The 21,074-nt window shown below is 45.3% G+C and overlaps 1 protein-coding gene across 1 annotated transcript in view; it reads left to right on the top strand.

Annotated features, from left to right (window-relative positions):
• The first annotated feature begins 5,793 nt into the window (after window positions 1-5,793).
• LOC120027913 (collagen alpha-1(XVIII) chain-like) overlaps window positions 5,794-21,074 on the top strand; it is a 66,970-nt gene continuing 51,689 nt past the window's right edge. The window contains exons 1-3 of the mRNA XM_038973008.1: window positions 5,794-6,335; window positions 12,626-12,700; window positions 16,321-16,413. Of these exons, the coding sequence (XP_038828936.1) occupies window positions 5,808-6,335; window positions 12,626-12,700; window positions 16,321-16,413 (696 nt within the window). The 5' untranslated portion in view covers window positions 5,794-5,807. The remainder of the gene's footprint in view (window positions 6,336-12,625; window positions 12,701-16,320; window positions 16,414-21,074) is intronic.

The raw sequence follows: 21,074 nt of genomic DNA, 5'->3' as shown, positions 1-21,074 counted from the left end.
GTGATGGTACTATCAGGCCTCTGTTCCATGACACCAGTAAACAGGTGATGGTAATATCAGGTCGTTGGTCTCTGTTCCATGACACCAGTAAACAGGTGATAGTACTATCAGGCCTCTGTTCCATGCCACCAGTAAACAGGTGATAGTAATATCAGGTCGTTGGTCTCTGTTCCATGACACCAGTAAACAGGTGATAGTACTATCAGGTCGTTGGTCTCTGTTCCATGACACCAGTAAACAGGTGATAGTACTATCAGTTCGTTGGTCTCTGTTCCATGCCACCAGTAAACAGGTGATAGTACTATCAGGTCGTTGGTCTCTGTTCCATGACACCAGTAAACAGGTGATAGTACTATCAGGTCGTTGGTCTCTGTTCCATGACACCAGTAAACAGGTGATAGTACTATCAGGTCGTTGGTCTCTGTTCCATGACACCAGTAAACAGGTGATAGTAATATCAGGTCGTTGGTCTCTGTTCCATGACACCAGTAAACAGGTGATGGTACTATCAGGTCTCTGTTCCATGACACCAGTAAACAGGTGATAGTACTATCAGGTCGTTGGTCTCTGTTCCATGACACCAGTAAACAAGTGATAGTACTATCAGGTCGTTGGTCTCTGTTCCATGACACCAGTAAACAGGTGATAGTACTATCAGGCCTCTGTTCCATGACACCAGTAAACAGGTGATAGTACGATCAGGTCGTTGGTCTCTGTTCCATGACACCAGTAAACAGGTGATAGTACTATCAGGCCTCTGTTCCATGACACCAGTAAACAGGTGATAGTACTATCAGGCCTCTGTTCCATGACACCAGTAAACAGGTGATAGTACTATCAGGTCGTTGGTCTCTGTTCCATGACACCAGTAAACAGGTGATAGTACTATCAGGCCTCTGTTCCATGACACCAGTAAGCAGGTGATAGTACTATCAGGTCGTTGGTCTCTGTTCCATGACACCAGTAAACAGGTGATAGTACTATCAGGTCGTTGGTCTCTGTTCCATGACACCAGTAAACAGGTGATAGTACTATCAGGTCGTTGGTCTCTGTTCCATGACACCAGTAAACAGGTGATGGTACTATCAGGTCGTTGGTCTCTGTTCCATGACACCAGTAAACAGGTGATGGTACTATCAGGTCGTTGGTCTCTGTTCCATGACACCAGTAAACAGGTGATAGTACTATCAGGTCGTTGGTCTCTGTTCCATGACACCAGTAAACAGGTGATAGTACTATCAGGTCGTTGGTCTCTGTTCCATGACACCAGTAAACAGGTGATAGTACTATCAGGCCTCTGTTCCATGACACCAGTAAACAGGTGATAGTACTATCAGGTCGTTGGTCTCTGTTCCATGACACCAGTAAACAGGTGATAGTACTATCAGGTCGTTGGTCTCTGTTCCATGACACCAGTAAACAGGTGATAGTACTATCAGGTCGTTGGTCTCTGTTCCATGACACCAGTAAACAGGTGATAGTACTATCAGGTCGTTGGTCTCTGTTCCATGACACCAGTAAACAGGTGATAGTACTATCAGGCCTCTGTTCCATGACACCAGTAAACAGGTGATGGTAATATCAGGTCGTTGGTCTCTGTTCCATGACACCAGTAAACAGGTGATAGTACTATCAGGCCTCTGTTCCATGACACCAGTAAACAGGTGATGGTAATATCAGGTCGTTGGTCTCTGTTCCATGACACCAGTAAACAAGTGATAGTACTATCAGGTCGTTGGTCTCTGTTCCATGACACCAGTAAACAGGTGATAGTACTATCAGGTCGTTGGTCTCTGTTCCATGACACCAGTAAACAGGTGATAGTACTATCAGGTCGTTGGTCTCTGTTCCATGACACCAGTAAACAGGTGATAGTACTATCAGGTCGTTGGCCTCTGTTCCATGACACCAGTAAACAGGTGATAGTACTATCAGGTCGTTGGTCTCTGTTCCATGACACCAGTAAACAGGTGATGGTAATATCAGGTCGTTGGTCTCTGTTCCATGACACCAGTAAACAGGTGATAGTACTATCAGGCCTCTGTTCCATGCCACCAGTAAACAGGTGATAGTAATATCAGGTCGTTGGTCTCTGTTCCATGACACCAGTAAGCAGGTGATGGTAATATCAGGTCGTTGGTCTCTGTTCCATGACACCAGTAAGCAGGTGATAGTACTATCAGGTCGTTGGTCTCTGTTCCATGACACCAGTAAGCAGGTGATGGTACTATCAGGTCGTTGGTCTCTGTTCCATGACACCAGTAAGCAGGTGATGGTACTATCAGGTCGTTGGTCTCTGTTCCATGACACCAGTAAACAGGTGATGGTACTATCAGGTCGTTGGTCTCTGTTCCATGACACCAGTAAACAGGTGATAGTACTATCAGGTCGTTGGTCTCTGTTCCATGACACCAGTAAACAGGTGATGGTAATATCAGGTCGTTGGTCTCTGTTCCATGACACCAGTAAACAGGTGATAGTACTATCAGGCCTCTGTTCCATGCCACCAGTAAACAGGTGATAGTAATATCAGGTCGTTGGTCTCTGTTCCATGACACCAGTAAGCAGGTGATGGTAATATCAGGTCGTTGGTCTCTGTTCCATGACACCAGTAAGCAGGTGATAGTACTATCAGGTCGTTGGTCTCTGTTCCATGACACCAGTAAGCAGGTGATGGTACTATCAGGTCGTTGGTCTCTGTTCCATGACACCAGTAAGCAGGTGATGGTACTATCAGGTCGTTGGTCTCTGTTCCATGACACCAGTAAACAGGTGATGGTACTATCAGGTCGTTGGTCTCTGTTCCATGACACCAGTAAACAGGTGATGGTAATATCAGGTCGTTGGTCTCTGTTCCATGACACCAGTAAACAGGTGATAGTAATATCAGGTCGTTGGTCTCTGTTCCATGACACCAGTAAACAGGTGATAGTACTATCAGGTCGTTGGTCTCTGTTCCATGCCACCAGTAAACAGGTGATAGTACTATCAGGTCGTTGGTCTCTGTTCCATGACACCAGTAAACAGGTGATAGTACTATCAGGTCGTTGGTCTCTGTTCCATGACACCAGTAAACAGGTGATAGTACTATCAGGTCGTTGGTCTCTGTTCCATGACACCAGTAAACAGGTGATAGTACTATCAGGCCTCTGTTCCATGACACCAGTAAACAGGTGATAGTACTATCAGGTCGTTGGTCTCTGTTCCATGACACCAGTAAACAGGTGATAGTAATATCAGGTCGTTGGTCTCTGTTCCATGACACCAGTAAACAGGTGATAGTAATATCAGGTCGTTGGTCTCTGTTCCATGACACCAGTAAACAGGTGATGGTACTATCAGGTCTCTGTTCCATGACACCAGTAAACAGGTGATAGTACTATCAGGTCGTTGGTCTCTGTTCCATGACACCAGTAAACAAGTGATAGTACTATCAGGTCGTTGGTCTCTGTTCCATGACACCAGTAAACAGGTGATAGTACTATCAGGCCTCTGTTCCATGACACCAGTAAACAGGTGATAGTACTATCAGGCCTCTGTTCCATGACACCAGTAAACAGGTGATAGTACTATCAGGTCGTTGGTCTCTGTTCCATGACACCAGTAAACAGGTGATAGTACTATCAGGCCTCTGTTCCATGACACCAGTAAGCAGGTGATAGTACTATCAGGTCGTTGGTCTCTGTTCCATGACACCAGTAAACAGGTGATAGTACTATCAGGTCGTTGGTCTCTGTTCCATGACACCAGTAAACAGGTGATGGTACTATCAGGTCGTTGGTCTCTGTTCCATGACACCAGTAAACAGGTGATAGTACTATCAGGTCGTTGGTCTCTGTTCCATGACACCAGTAAACAGGTGATAGTACTATCAGGTCGTTGGTCTCTGTTCCATGACACCAGTAAACAGGTGATAGTACTATCAGGTCGTTGGTCTCTGTTCCATGACACCAGTAAACAGGTGATAGTACTATCAGGTCGTTGGTCTCTGTTCCATGACACCAGTAAACAGGTGATGGTACTATCAGGTCGTTGGTCTCTGTTCCATGACACCAGTAAACAGGTGATAGTACTATCAGGCCTCTGTTCCATGACACCAGTAAACAGGTGATGGTAATATCAGGTCGTTGGTCTCTGTTCCATGACACCAGTAAACAGGTGATAGTACTATCAGGTCGTTGGTCTCTGTTCCATGACACCAGTAAACAGGTGATAGTACTATCAGGTCGTTGGTCTCTGTTCCATGACACCAGTAAACAGGTGATAGTACTATCAGGTCGTTGGTCTCTGTTCCATGACACCAGTAAACAGGTGATGGTAATATCAGGTCGTTGGTCTCTGTTCCATGCCACCAGTAAATAGGTGATAGTACTATCAGGCCTCTGTTCCATGACACCAGTAAACAGGTGATAGTACTATCAGGTCGTTGGTCTCTGTTCCATGACACCAGTAAACAAGTGATAGTACTATCAGGTCGTTGGCCTCTGTTCCATGACACCAGTAAACAGGTGATAGTACTATCAGGTCGTTGGTCTCTGTTCCATGACACCAGTAAGCAGGTGATGGTACTATCAGGCCTCTGTTCCATGCCACCAGTAAGCAGGTGATAGTACTATCAGGTCGTTGGTCTCTGTTCCATGACACCAGTAAACAGGTGATAGTACTATCAGGTCGTTGGTCTCTGTTCCATGACACCAGTAAACAGGTGATAGTACTATCAGGTCGTTGGTCTCTGTTCCATGACACCAGTAAACAGGTGATAGTACTATCAGGCCTCTGTTCCATGACACCAGTAAGCAGGTGATGGTACTATCAGGTCGTTGGCCTCAGTACCATCACCTGTTTACTGGTGTCATGGAACAATCAGGTCGTTGGCCTCTGTTCCATGACACCAGTAAAACATGCACTCAGACCAAGGGTGAAGGTTAACTAGAGACACTGTCTTGAAGCAGCCTGAGAGCTGATGGCCAATAAAGACAGACTATCTATCTGTGTCTCTCTATGGGGAGCTAGCGGTAGCAGTGTGGGCTAGCCTAGCGGTGTGAGCTAGCCTAGCGGTGTGAGCTAGCCTAGCGGTGTGGGCTAGCCTAGCGGTGTGAGCTAGCCTAGCGGTGTGGGCTAGCCTAGCGGTGTGAGCTAGCCTAGCGGTGTGGGCTAGCCTAGCAGTGTGGGATAGCCTAGCTTGCTAAGGCCATTTTACAGGAGCAGCCTGGGCCCGGTGTATGTATTTGTCTATGCTTTCCAGATGAACAGGCCTTATCCTGCTATAACGTCTCACAAAACGGACGATTGTTCCACGGGTTCTCCCTCCTAACGGGGACCATGTGTGGTGGTGAGTGAGTGTAGTCATCTTCTTGAAACTGGGGTAGAATTGTAATCCTTTTTCTTTAACGTGAGTCCATTGAAGGGGAAAGTAATTTTGGGAAATAAAAGCATGCATGACTTGCCAGAGAAAAGGGAGTAGGTTGGGCGGCAGGTAGCCTGACAGATTTTTACCATGTCAGCTCAGGGATTTGATCCAGCAACCTTTCGGTTACTGTAACCCTGAACAAGGCAGTTAACCCACTGTTCCCTGGTAGGCCGTCATTGTAAATAAGATATTTGTTCTTAACTGGCTTGCCTAGTTAAATAATCAAAAATAAAATAGTCTGTGCAGTGAATTTTCAGACCAGTTTCTAATCAATATAAACATTCATGATGAATTAATCATGAATAGACACTTCATCAAGTCTTCCTATGTATTAATGCACTATTTATGTGATCTAATGGTATTTCTTTGTGTTTCAGAGGGGGGTTTCCAGGGCCAGATGGACCTGACGGAGCTGATCGGCGTTCCTCTCCCCCCCTCCGTCTCCTTCGTCACGGGCTTTGAGGGCTTCCCGGCCTACAGTTTCGGGCCCGATGCCAACGTGGGCCGCCTCACCAAGTCCTTCATCCCTGACCCCTTCTACCGTGACTTCACCGTGATCGTCACTGCCAAGCCCACCACGCGGCACGGCGGGGTCCTCTTCGCCATCACCGACGCCTACCAACGGGTAGTGCAGCTGGGCGTGGCGTTGAGCCCCGTGGAGGACGGGTCTCAGCAGGTGCTCCTCTACTACACTGACCCAGGGGTCGGGAGCACCCAGGAGGCAGCAAGCTTCAAACTGGCTGACCTGACGGGGAGGTGGGCCCGCTTCACGCTGACGGTGCAGGGGACGGAGGTGCGTCTCTACATGGACTGTGAGGAGTACCACCGAGTGGCCTTCCAGAGGAGCCCGGAGCCCCTCACCTTCGAGGCCAGCTCGGGCGTCTTCGTGGGCAACGCAGGTGGTACGGGGCTGGAAAGGTTTGTGGTGAGTTGACAGGTTTTTGTTTTTATCTGCTTGTGTTGTTTGTGTGTGTGTGTGTGGGGGGGGGAGCGATGGCAGGTTCCGCTCAGCCCAGTCCTGGCAACCCAATGGTAGAACCAGCTTCCCCCCGAAGCTAGGACAGCAGAGTCCCTGCCCATCTTTTGTAAACGTCTGAAACCCTACCTCTTCGAAGAGTATCTTAAATAATCCCACAGCACCCCACCTTCGCACCCTCACCTCAGCCCGAGAGGTGCATCATGCATTTGTCCATTTTCTCTTCATCTAAACCAGTCCTGGTCCTGGAGGGCCAAAACACTTCAGTTTTTAGTTTTCTACCTGGTATTTAATTGCACTCACCTGGTGTCCCAGGGCTACCCAGTCCTGGTCCTGGAGGGACTAAACACTTCAGTTTTTAGTTTTCTACCTGGTATTTAATTGCACTCACCTGGTGTCCCAGGGCTACCCAGTCCTGGTCCTGGAGGGACGATAAAACTTCTGGTTTTCATCCTCTCCTGACAAGCAAAACATGTTGGAAGTAGGTCAACAATCGACTAATGAAACAAATACTAAAAGAGCATCTTTGGGTGGAATTCTGCTTTAACTAGTTTTCAGTCACACTGTGTATGTGTGACTCACTGGGGTTTGAACCCAGGTTTTCTGCGAGCCACAAGGCAGTGTTATCCTATTGACCTAAAGCCTAGGCATTACCCTGCAGTATATTTCACCCATAGATATTAAATGCTACTTCCACTCCACCCTACTAGAGCCCTGCATTGGCATGAATTTTAAGCCCGAGCCCTACCTGTGACCGTTACGTTCAGGTCCTACCCTACCCAGGCCCGATTGCTTCTGCCAAATTTAAGGCCCGGCCCTGCCCGAAATCAGAAATAACCTCCTCCATTAGTAAATCCATTAGCTGCTCCTCTCTGTCTGTCACTCGCTCCCTTCGCGCTGTTCACTCTGCATGCGCTCTGCTCATGGCGCTCTGAGTCTGTGAGTATCCATAGCAATGGAGAGATGTGAGAGAGCAGTTAGCTGTTAGCTACTTTTGTCACTCGAAACTCAAGGAACATTATTATTTTCTTTGAAATAATCTCTCCTGTCTTATATTTGACGAAGGTACTTCTGACACCATGTTATGATTTTAGTCAGATGTGACTGTACTGCGCAGCAGAGGACGAGCAAATGGCTCAGCTTCAAAATGTCAGTGATCAATTTAGTGAAGCCCGAGCCCTGCCCGTACTCTAGTTATTGATGAAAAAACAGCCCCTACCCGGCCTTTAACCTCGATGTACAATATCGGGGCCAGTCGAGCAAGTAGCAGAGCTCTGCACCCTACCACTACTACTTAGATGTTGTACTAATCTAAACAGAATGGGATTAACTAATAAAGAATTGCCTGCCTCAGTTTTTAAGTGCACCAAAAAGCTATTTCCAAGCAGCTGTTTCCTTCTCATAAAGTTTCATTGGAGCAATGGGTTGGTAGATTCAGTGAAATACAGTTAACTTAGTCTGGAGGAGCAGGAAACTCTCTGTTCTCCCCGCCTGTTTCAACCAGCACCTGCCTATCTCTTCTCACTTACCACCAGGGATCAAAACAGACCTCTCACTGGTCAGGGAGAAATCTAAATGTCACTCTTTGTGTTCATTGCCCCCTCTTTCTTTCATCTGCCACTCTCTTTCTCCTGTCTCCCTCCTCTCTCTCTCTCATTAATGTCTGTCTGACTTTGTTTTCGTCTCTGTCTGTATCTCTTTTTCTCTCTCTCCCCCTCTCGATCCCCCTCTCTCTCGCTCTCTCTCTTTCTCTGTGTATCAATGTGTGTTGGAGGCATGGCAGTGAGGCCTCCAGCTGGTAGTGTGTTTGTGTTGGAATCTGACATCCTGTTTCTTCCCCTGTGAGGAACACTAACAAACAGACGCAGCAGCAGTGGTGTTCCTGAAAGCACCTCACACTGCGTTATGGAAAAATGGCTGTGTGTGTGTGTGTGTGTGTGTGTGTGTGTGTGTGTGTGTGTGTGTGTGTGTGTGTGTGTGTGTGTGTGTGTGTGTGTGTGTGTGTGTGTGTGTGTGTGTGTGTGTGTGTGTGTGTGTGTGTGTGTGTGTGTGTGTGTGTGTGTGTGTGTGTGTGTGGCAGTCGACCGCAGCTGATTTGGAACAGAACTCATGCTGGTTTAGGACCAGTAGACTTCAAAAACAACCGGCTCTGAGTCCCATGTTCATTTCCTTTCGTTTTTTTGTTGTTGTTGTATATTTAAGCAGAGTTTAAACTCTTGCATAAGAGACTTTGTGTAACCCTAACGTGGACAGCATATGTATCTCTTCATCGAACCATTAATTACATCACTTATCATCACAACACTTACATGTCAGCTGTCTTGGCAACGGTCACCTGGTACAGCAGACATGGTACTCTTCACCATACGATGTCTAGCTGGTTGCTAGTCTGTCCGCTGTAGCTGGCTTCTTGTTGTCCTGCCAAACAATGTGCATCAAATAGCTCTGTTTTTTTTTCACGTCATTCAACAAATGTCAAAAACATGGAGTTTTCTAAATGGTATTGGCACTTGTATTGGAACCGGTGGTTTGGTCAACTTACATGAAAATCAAGCTTTTTGGCGACGCACACCAGTGGTGGGTTTGCCATCGATGTGAGAATGCATTAGCAAAAACAAAAAATAACCTCATACCTACTGTAAAATATGGTGGTGAATCTTTGATTTTATGGGGCTTTTTTGCTTCCACTGGTCCTGGGGTCCACTGGTCCTGGGGTCCACTGGTCCTGGGGTCCACTGGTCCTGGGGTCCTTGTTAAGGTCAAACGCATCATGAACCTTACCCAGTACCAGGACATTTTTGCCTATAATCTGATTGCCTGAAACTTTGGCTGCGAAGTGGATCTTCCAGCAATACAATAACCCCAAGCACACATTACAGAACAAAGAAATGGTCTCCAGACTTGAAACCCATACAACATCTGTGGTTTGAATTGAAGAGGGCAGAGTCGATAAGCGCAGACGAAGGATATCACGAATCTGGAAGGATTCTGAATGGAATGGTTTAACATCCCTCCCAATTTTGTTTTAGAAAAAAATCCACCCCTGTCGACCTGATAAAAATGTGGTTGTCCTTAAGAAAATGTCTCTACTAACTGTTGTTTCCATTACACGTGTTTGGGCGACGTTGCTTTTGTCAAATAAACCTGTGTCAATGCAAACTTGACTATTGTGGATCGCATTGATATGTACAATGGGTATTTTAGCAGTGGTAGTGTTTCCTGTTTGGAAGGTTTACTGATCACAATGAGCCTGAAGTTTGATTCAACAAAATACTCTTCTTCACAAGTCTCTTCCTATTGGATGATCCATATTGATCTCAGAGGTCTAAAGTCCTCATCGCAGTGCTAGAGGCGTCAATACAGACCCGGGTTCGATCCCACAATTGGCCCAGCGTCGTCCTGGTTTGGGGAGGGTTTGGCCTCCCGGGATGTCCTTGTCCCATCGCGCTCTAGCGACTCTTTGTGGCGGACCGGACGCATGCACGCTAACTTCGGTCGCCAGCTGTACGGTGTTTCATCCAACACGTTGGTGCAGCTGGCTTCCGGGTTAAGCGAGCAGTGTGTCAAGAAGCAGCCTCTCCCGAGTACATACGGGAGTTGCAGCGATGGGACAAGACTGTAACTACCAATTGGGGAGAAAAAGGGGGTAAAAATGACCAAATAATATTGATCTCAGAAAAGCTCATAAAACTTTGATGGAATCAGAGCTGTTGCATGGAAACATTTGCTGTTTACCTTCAACCTCTCTTTACAGCATCAGATAGACTTGATTTAGTTTACTCAGCCTCTCTTCTCCCTCCTCTCCCCTTCTGTCTTCTCCCTCCCCTCCCCTTCTGTCTTCTCCCTCCCCTCTTCTCCCTCCCCTCCCCTTCTGTCTTCTCCCTCCTCTCCCCTTCTGTCTTCTCCCTCCCCTCCTCTCCTCTCCTCTTCTGTCTTCTCCCTCCCCTCCTCTCCTCTCCACTTGTTTCATGAAAGATGTGTTGGATTGAAAACAGGTGTTTGTCCTCTGGATAGACCCATAAACAGATTAGTCAAACATGCCATGTGCCGTTTGCGACCCTCCTGACAGTCATTGTTAGTGTGATCTATGTGGTTATTGAGATCTATGTAGTTAGTGGGATCTATGTGGTTAGTGAGATCTATGAGGTTAGTGAGATCCATGTTGTTAGTGAGATCTATGTGGTTAGTGAGATCTATGAGGTTAGTGAGATCTATGTAGTTAGTGGGATCTATGTGGTTAGTGAGATCTATGTGGTTAGTGAGATCTATGTGGTTAGTGAGATCTATGTGGTTAGTGAGATCTATGAGGTTAGTGGGATCTATGTTAGTGAGATCTATGTGGTTAGTGAGATCTATGAGGTTAGTGGGATCTATGAGGTTAGTGAGATCTATTAGGTTAGTGAGATTTAGAGGTTAGTGAGATCTATGTTAGTGAGATCTATGTGGTAAGTGAGATCTATGTGGTTAGTGAGATCTATGTGGTTAGTGAGATCTATGTTCTGTTATAGCAGTTTAAAGGCTGCTGTCTTGAAGAGTTTTTGTCAGATTGAGGTACCTGTTACCAGATTGAGGTACCTGTTACCAGATTGAGGTACATGTTACCAGACTGAGGTACCTGTTACCAGATTGAGGTACCTGTTACCAGATTGAGGTACCTGTTACCAGATTGAGGTACCTGTTACCAGATTGAGGTACCTGTTACCATACTTGAGATATTTCCATTTCACTAAAAGGTTGTGTTGATTTGATTTGAGAGCTGGCAAATCAAATCAAATCAGGTCATGCATTTACTGTGCGTGTTTATACAAGTGTTAATGTTCCTTAACCTCTCTCTCTCTCCACGGTACTGATAGTGTTTATACTAGTGTTAATGTGCCCTAACCTCTCTCTCTCTCCAGGGTACTGATAGTGTTTATACTAGTGTTAATGTGCCCTAACCTCTCTCTCTCTCCACGGTACTGATAGTGTTTATACTAGTGTTAATGTGCCCTAACCTCTCTCTCTCTCCAGGGTACTGATAGTGTTTATACTAGTGTTAATGTGCCCTAACCTCTCTCTCTCTCCACGGTACTGATAGTGTTTATACTAGTGTTAATGTGCCCTAACCTCTCTCTCTCTCCAGGGTACTGATAGTGTTTATACTAGTGTTAATGTGCCCTAACCTCTCTCTCTCTCCACGGTACTGATAGTGTTTATACTAGTGTTAATGTGCCCTAACCTCTCTCTCTCTCCACGGTACTGATAGTGTTTATACTAGTGTTAATGTGCCCTAACCTCTCTCTCTCTCCACGGTACTGATAGTGTTTATACTAGTGTTAATGTGCCCTAACCTCTCTCTCTCTCCACGGTACTGATAGTGTTTATACTAGTGTTAATGTGCCCTAACCTCTCTCTCTCTCCACGGTACTGATAGTGTTTATACTAGTGTTAATGTGCCCTAACCTCTCTCTCTCTCCACGGTACTGATAGTGTTTATACTAGTGTTAATGTGCCCTAACCTCTCTCTCTCTCCAGGGTACTGATAGTGTTTATACTAGTGTTAATGTGCCCTAACCTCTCTCTCTCTCTCTCTCTCTCTCTCTCTCTCTCTCTCTCTCTCTCTCTCTCTCTCTCTCTCTCCCCAGGGTACTGATAGTGTTTATACTAGTGTTAATGTGCCCTAACCTCTCTCTCTCTCTCTCTCTCTCTCTCTCTCTCTCTCTCTCTATCTCTCTCTCTCTCTCTCTCTCTCTCTCTCTCTCTCTCTCTCTCTCTCTCTCTCTTTCTTTCTTTCTTTCTTTCTTTCTTTCTTCCCCCCCCCCCCCCAGGGTACTGATAGTGTTTATACTAGTGTTAATGTGCCCTAACCTCTCTCTCTCTCCAGGGTACTGATAGTGTTTATACTAGTGTTAATGTGCCCTAACCTCTCTCTCTCTCTCTCTCTCTCTCTCTCCCCAGGGTACTGATAGTGTTTATACTAGTGTTAATGTGCCCTAACCTCTCTCTCTCTCTCTCTCTCTCTCTCTCTCTCTCTCTCTCTCTCTCTCTCCCCAGGGTACTGATAGTGTTTATACTAGTATTAATGTGCCTAAACCTCTCTCTCTCTCTCTCTCTCTCTCTCTCTCTCTCTCTCTCTCCCCAGGGTACTGATAGTGTTTATACTAGTATTAATGTGCCTAAACCTCTCTCTCTCCCCAGGGTACTGATAGTGTTTATACTAGTATTAATGTGCCTAAACCTCTCTCTCTCTCTCTCTCCAGGGTTGTATCCAGCAGCTGGTTCTGAAGGGATACCCCACAGCCCAAGATGACCTGTGTGAAGAGGACGACCCTTATGTGAGTGTTTCCCAATACTACATCTGGCCTTCTGTTCACTTGAGCCCTAATAGGTAGGACTGGGTAGGACTGGGTAGGACTGGGTAGGATTAGGTAGGACTGGGTGGGACTGGGTAGGACTGGGTATGACTGTATAGGACTGGGTGGGACTGGGTAGGATGGGTGGGACAGGGTAGGACTGGGTAGGACTGGGTAGGATTAGGTAGGACTGGGTAGGATTAGGTAGGACTGGGTGGGACTGGGTAGGACTGGGTATGACTGTATAGGACTGGGTGGGACTGGGTAGGATGGGTGGGACAGGGTAGGACTGGGTAGGACTGGGTAGGATTAGGTAGGACTGGGTGGGACTGGGTAGGACTGGGTATGACTGGATAGGACTGGGTGGGACTGGGTAGGATGGGTGGGACAGGGTAGGGCTGGGTGAGACTGGGTAGGATTAGGTAGGACTGGGTAGGACTGGGTGGGACTGGGTAGGACTGGGTATGACTGGATAGGATTAGGTAGGACTGGGTAGGACTGGGTGGGACTGGGTGGGTTCAGGGTAGGACTGGGTGAGACTGGGTAGGACTGGGTATGACTGGATAGGATTAGGTAGGACTGGGTAGGACTGGGTGGGACAGGGTAGGACTGGGTGGGACTGGGTAGGATGGGTAGGACTGGGTAGGACTGGGTAGGACTGGATAGGATTAGGTAGGACTGGGTGAGACTGGGTAGGACTGGGTATGACTGGATAGAATTAGGTAGGACTGGGTGAAACTGGGTATGACTGGATATGATTAGGTAGGACTGGGTGTGACAGGGTAGGACTGGGTGGAACAGGGTGGGACTGGGTAGGACTGGGTGGGACAGGGTAGGACTGGGTGGGACAGGGTAGGACTGGGTGGGACTGGGTATGACTGGATAGGATTAGGTAGGACTGGGTGAGACTGGGTGGGACTGGGTAGGACTGGGTATGACTGGATAGGATTAGGTAGGACTGGGTGTGACAGGGTAGGACAGGGTGGGACTGGGTATGACTGGATAGGATTAGGTAGGACTGGGTGAGACTGGGTGGGACTGGGTAGGACTGGGTAGGACTGGGTATGACTGGGTGGGACTGGATAGGACTGGGTGAGACTGGGTAGGACTGGGTGGGACTGAGTAGGATTAGGTAGGACTGGGTGAGACTGGGTAGGACTGGGTATGACTGGATAGGATTAGGTAGGACTGGATAGGACTGGGTGAGACTGGGTAGGACTGGGTATGACTGGATAGAATTAGGTAGGACTGGGTGAAACTGGGTATGACTGGATATGATTAGGTAGGACTGGGTGTGACAGGGTAGGACTGGGTGGAACAGGGTGGGACTGGGTAGGACTGGGTGGGACAGGGTAGGACTGGGTGGGACAGGGTAGGACTGGGTGGGACTGGGTATGACTGGATAGGATTAGGTAGGACTGGGTGAGACTGGGTGGGACTGGGTAGGACTGGGTATGACTGGATAGGATTAGGTAGGACTGGGTGTGACAGGGTAGGACAGGGTGGGACTGGGTATGACTGGATAGGATTAGGTAGGACTGGGTGAGACTGGGTGGGACTGGGTAGGACTGGGTATGACTGGGTGGGACTGGATAGGACTGGGTGAGACTGGGTAGGACTGGGTGGGACTGAGTAGGATTAGGTAGGACTGGGTGAGACTGGGTAGGACTGGGTATGACTGGATAGGATTAGGTAGGACTGGATAGGACTGGGTGAGACTGGGTGGGACTGGGTATGACTGGATAGGATTAGGTAGGACTGGGTGAGACTGGGTAGGACTGGGTGGGACTGGGTAGGATGGGTGGGACAGGGTAGGACTGGGTGAGACTGGGTAGAATTAGGTAGGACTGGGTATGACTGGGTAGGACTGGGTATGACTGGATAGGATTAGGTAGGACTGGGTGGGACTGAGTAGGATTAGGTAGGACTGGGTGAGACTGGGTAGGACTGGGTATGACTGGATAGGATTAGGTAGGACTGGATAGGACTGGGTGAGACTGGGTGGGACTGGGTATGACTGGATAGGATTAGGTAGGACTGGGTGAGACTGGGTAGGACTGGGTGGGACTGGGTAGGATGGGTGGGACAGGGTAGGACTGGGTGAGACTGGGTAGAATTAGGTAGGACTGGGTATGACTGGGTAGGACTGGGTATGACTGGATAGGATTAGGTAGGACTGGGTAGGACTGGGTGGGACAGGGTAGGACTGGGTGGGACTGGGTAGGACTGGGTATGACTGGATAGAATTAGGTAGGACTGGGTGAGACTGGGTAGGACTGGGTATGACTGGATAGGATTAGGTAGGACTGGGTGTGACAGGGTAGGACTGGGTGGAACAGGGTGGGACTGGGTATGACTGGATAGGATTAGGTAGGACTGGGTGAGACTGGGTGGGACTGGGTAGGACTGGGTATGACTGGATAGGACTGGGTGGGACTGGATAGGACTGGGTGAGACTGGGTAGGATTAGGTAAGACTGGGTGAGACTGGGTAGGACTGGGTATGACTGGATAGGATTAGGTAGGACTGGGTGGGACTGGGTATGACTGGATAGGATTAGGTAGGACTGGGTGAGACTGGGTAGGACTGGGTGGGACTGGGTAGGATTAGGTAGGATTGGGTGAGACTGTGTAGGACTGGGTGGGACTGGGTAGGATTAGGTAGGACTGGGTGAGACTGGGTAGGACTGGGTATGACTGGATAGGATTAGGTAGGACTGGGTAGGACTGGGTAGGACTGGGTGGGACTGGGTATGACTGGATAGGACTGGGTAGGACTAGGTACGACTGGGTGGGACTGTGTATGACTGGATAGGACTGGATAGGACTGGGTAGGACTGGGTAGGACTAGGTAAGACTGGGTATGACTGGATAGGACTGGGTAGGACTGGGTGGGACTGTGTATGACTGGATGGGACTCGCCAGGTTTCCACCATACAGCTATCAACTATCAAGTATTTTCAGATTAGTTATCATAAAGGAATGGATGCCGGAAGTGACCATCTAGCATTGGTTAACAACAGACACTGTACATGGACCTCTAACCGCTGATCTAAGATCAGATTTCAACCACCCCCAATACTAACACCATTAGGATGAAGAAAATGTAAAAGCTGACCCTACATCAGTGGTAATGTGCTGAATTCTACCTACTCCATCCTAAAACCTGACATGCTGATGATGAATGGGACCATCAGCCCCTCTAGTGGTGGTTAGAGGACATTGCAGAGTTGTGTGTTGAAAGATTCATTAGCTTGTGGTGAAAACAGCACTTAACTCCAGTTGTTATATTCATCATTTAGTTTCTTTATATATTTTTTCTCTGTTTTTAAGCATAAGCATAAGCCTGAGTTATTGCTACTTGTAAAATAAGAATTTGTTCTTAACTGACTTGCCTAGTTAAATATATATATTTTTTTAAATACTTGGAAAAGCAGTAGACAATTTGCTTGTGATAGAAGCATCTAGACTATTCTTCCTCACTGCCTATTGAATATGTAAAACTATTAATGAGATTCCAAAGTCATAACTTAAGTGATGCGTTATGTGATGATGAAAATCCAAGGTTGTTACTATAGCGATTCCATTGTTATGCTCTTTCAGGCATCTGGCTATGGGAGTGGAGACGACTCCTTCGATGACACAGAAACTATGGATGAAGTGAAGAAGGTAGTGGAGGAGAGAGAGTACACCGTGGTGAGTGACAGAAAACACTCAGACTCAACCCTGTACACACATATTCTATCACACTTTCATAAACCCACAAGGATAGTTTTACAACATTTAAAAAATGTTTTTTTAAATTTAACTAGGCAAGTCAGTTAAGAACAAATTCTTCAGTTAAGAACAAATTACAATGACGGCCTACTGGGGAACAGTGGGTTAACTTCCTTGTTCAGGGGCAGAACGACAGATTTTTACCTTGTCAGCTCTGGGATTTGATCTTGCAACCTTTCGGTTATTGGCCCAACGCTCTAGGCTACCTGCCGCCCCCATACGTCATCAATACGTCATCATACGTCATCAATACGTCATCATACGTCATCAAATACGTCATCAATTCATTGACGAGAGATACGTACGAACTCAAAGAAATATGTCGCTGGTTACGAAGGATTCAAGCATTGTTAACGGCAACCAACCCAATCAACAAAACAAACCAAAACCAGGTTGGCCAATAGGTATCAACGATGGAACCAAACCATCCCCTAGTAAGAGTGTGTGGCGAGTGGGGAGAAGTTTAACGATATGGATGTTGACTTGTTCAAATCCATCAATGAAAGGCTTGCCAAACTTGATATATTGGATATATTACGAGAGGACATCAATGCATTATGTGTCAGTCTAGAATTCAGCCAACGTCAGATTGATGATCTAAGGAAAGAGAACACGGTGTTCTGTAAACTCTATTCATAGCAAGGTGGAGGTGGTGCAAAGGGAGAACAAACTACTTAAAGAAACCTTGCTTGGTGTACGGTGTCGATCAATGCAGGAACAATCTAATATTCTCAGGGATAGCGGAGAATGACAACAGCAGAGGCTGTGACGACACAGTCCGAGACTTTACTTCAACTCAACTAAAACTGCCCACTGATGTTGTGCGTAATGCCACATTCTCCAGAGTCCATAGAAGAGGTAAAGCCTCTGGAAATAAGCCACGGGCTATTATTGCATGTTTTGACAAATTTAAGCAAAAGGAAATGATGAAGAACATGGGCAGAGAACTCAGAAACACTGATTTTGGAATGAATGATCACTTCCCCACCGAGATCAATGAAAGGAGAAAAAAAACTATATCCCATCATGAAGGAAAAGCGTTTCCTGAATCAACGAGTCTCCATGGTGATGGATAAACTTTACATCAACGGGCAATTGTATCGGGACTCTAGAGTAACTCCCTGACTATTTTAATTTAATGTTTAAATCTGAGTTTGTGTGTTGTAGTGTATCATGACAACTTCAACTATAACGAATACATGCTCTATTGATCTCCACTATAATTAATACATGCTCTATTGATCTCCACTATAATGAATACATGCTCTATTGATCTCCACTATAATGAATACATGCTCTATTGATCTCCACTATAATGAATACATGCTCTATTGATCTCCACTATAATGAATACATGCTCTATTGATCTCCACTATAACGAATACATGCTCTATTGATCTCCACTATAATGAATACATGCTCTATTGATCTCCTCTATACTGAATACATGCTCTATTGATCTCCACTATAATGAATACATGCTCTATTGATCTCCACTATAATGAATACATGCTCTATTGATCTCCACTATAATGAATACATGCTCTATTGATCTCCACTATAATGAATACATGCTCTATAGATCTCCACTATAATGAATACATGCTCTAGTGATCTCCACTATAATGAATACATGCTCTATTGATCTCCACTTGACAAGGAAAGGGTTGCATATGGCTCAGGTTAATGTATGTAGCCTTCCTAACAAAATACATGAGGTTTTTAACTTGGTCAACATAAATAATATTCATATCTTGGCTTTGACCGAAACACATTTAGATGCATCTGTAAATGATGGGCAAATTAACATTCAAGGATATAGTCTACTGAGAAGGGACAGGGACAGGAATGGTGGGGCTGTAGCACTGTATATTCAGAATCATATACCTTTTAAGAGGAGGGATGACCTTAATGTATGTATAATAGAGGCACTATGGGCTACATCTGCCTCACCAGGCAGCCATATTGGTGGGATGTGTGTATAGACCTCCTAGCTCTAAGGTGTCCTATTTGGATGACTTATGTACTGGATTTGACCAGGCCACAGATAGCAACAGAGATGTATTTATCTTGGGTGATTTTAATATAAATTGGAAGGATCACAATAATTCGAATAGAACAAAATGGATGAGATATGCCAAGAACTGTGGTTTGAAACAAATGGTTAATGATACTACTAGATCTTCAATTAAGTTGGGTCATCGTTCAGACACAAGCATTGATCGGATTTTCGGTAATATACCATTGCAATGCTTAAAAGCCAGACCAATGCCAGTGGGCTGGACAGACCATAATATTGTGACCATAACCATGAACACCAAGGTTCCAAAGAAACCCCCTAGGATTGTGGTCAAGAGAAATTTTAAAACATTTAATCATGAGCTATTTCAAAATGATTTGGCTGCTGTACCCTGGGAGCTGATTTATCTAGAGGATGATTTCAATCACGCTACAGAATGTTTTATTGATTTGCTCACTGAGGTAATGGACCATCATGCACCAGTAAGAAAGAGTACAGTTGGGGCTCGTCCATCTCCATGGATTGATGATGAACTGGGTGAGGCGTTTTCTCAAAGAAATATGGCAAAAGTCTTAGCAGCCAAATCAAAATTAGAAATTGATGAACAGAATTATAGAACATTACGTAATTATGCAGTTAAATTGAAAAAGTTATTTTACAACAATGCTTTTATTGATTGTAAAAATGATTGTAAAAAGGTATGGAACACAGTTAAGGGCTTACTTGGTACATCTATCTCATCATGCCCATCTAGTGTGGAGGTTGGCGGGAGAATAATAACAAAACCAGTTGATATTGCCAATCATTTAGCAGATTTTTTTTACAAAGAAAATTAAATGACTGAGCAACAATGTAAACACACATTCTTCCAAACAAGCTATTGTCCAATGGATTGATGATCATATTATGAGCAACAAGATCTGCTCTTTTAGTCTGCAAATGGTGTCAGTAGAGGAGGAGTTAAACCTATTGAAGTCATTACCTGGTGGTAAATCCACAGGTTATGGGCTTATGGACAATTTTTTGCTTCACTGTGCTGCTCCCCAGATTGCAGTTCCACTGAGATACATATTTAATTGGTCACTGGAAAAGGGGATGTTTGCAAATGCATGGAAGCATGCGAAACTGTGTCCTATTCCGAAAGACTGCAAAGAACCCATTACTCCTGCCAATAGTCGACCAATTAGTCTACTCCCTACACTCAGTAAGATATTGGAGGGTATTGTGAGTAGACAAATATGGGAGTAGATGGAAAAGAATGATCTGATTACAGCCAATCAGCATGCATATCGCAAAAACCATTCCACTACCACTGCATTGGTTGACATGACTGACCAGTGGCTCAATGCTATGGATAATGGCAGGTTTGTGGGTGTACTATTTTTAGATTTCAGTGCAGCATTTCATTTAGTGGATCATGAAATAATTTTGACAAAATTAACCTGTCTAGCCCCTGGGTTCCACTAGCGGAACCCCCCCCCACATTCCACTGAAAAGGCAGCGCGCGAAATTCAAAAAATATTTTCTAGAAATATTTAACTTTCACACATTAACAAGTCCAATACAGCAAATGAAAGATAAACATCTTGTGAATCCAGCCAACATGTCCGATTTTTTTAATGTTTTACAGCGAAAACACCACGTATATTTATGTTAGCTCACCACCAGCTAGAACAATTACAGAGACCAACGTGAAATACCTAAATACTCATCATAAAACATTTATGAAAAATACATGGTGTACAGCAAATGAAAGACAAACATCTTGTGAATCCAGCCAATATTTCAGATTTTTTAAGTGTTTTACAGCGAAAACACAATATAGCATTATATTAGCTTACTACAATAGCCAACCACACAACCGCATTCATTCAACGCAAAGGTAGCGATAGCGAAAAAACCAGCAAAAGATATACATTTATTCACTAACCTTCACAATCTTCATCAGATGACAGTTCTATAACATCATATTACACACTACATATATGGTTTGTTCGAAAATGTGCATATTTAGAGCTGAAATCCGTGGTTATACATTGTAAAAACGTAGCAACTTTTTCCCAGAATGTCCGGATATATTTCTGACACTAACCTAATCTGACCAAATAACTTATCATAAACTTGACTAAAAAATACATGTTGGACAGCAAATGAAAGATACACTAGTTCTTAATGCAACCGCTGTGTTAGATTTTTAAAAATAACTTTAGTACGACATACAGCTTACGTTATAGCGAGACAGCGCCCAAAATCAGGGCGGAAAATATTACTAAACATTTTCAACAGAAATACGAAATAACATCATAAATGGTTCCTACTTTTGCTGAGCTTCCATCAGAATCTTGTACAAGGGGTCCTTTGTCCAGAACAATCGTTGTTTGGTTTTAGAATGTCCTTTTCTCTTGTCGAATTAGCAACCAAAGCTAGCCAAGTGGCACGAAGCTGTCCATCATCACCAAACGCAGAGAACGGAAAAAGCCAAAACTCCCGATAAACTTTCAATAATCTGATAAAACTATATTGAAAAAACATACTTTACGATGATATTATCACATTTATC

Source organism: Salvelinus namaycush, chromosome 33, assembly GCF_016432855.1.
Source record: "Salvelinus namaycush isolate Seneca chromosome 33, SaNama_1.0, whole genome shotgun sequence".
Taxonomy (NCBI): domain Eukaryota; kingdom Metazoa; phylum Chordata; class Actinopteri; order Salmoniformes; family Salmonidae; genus Salvelinus; species Salvelinus namaycush.
The sequence above is the reverse complement of the archived record's forward strand: the minus strand, read 5'-3'. Positions and strand labels throughout refer to the sequence as shown.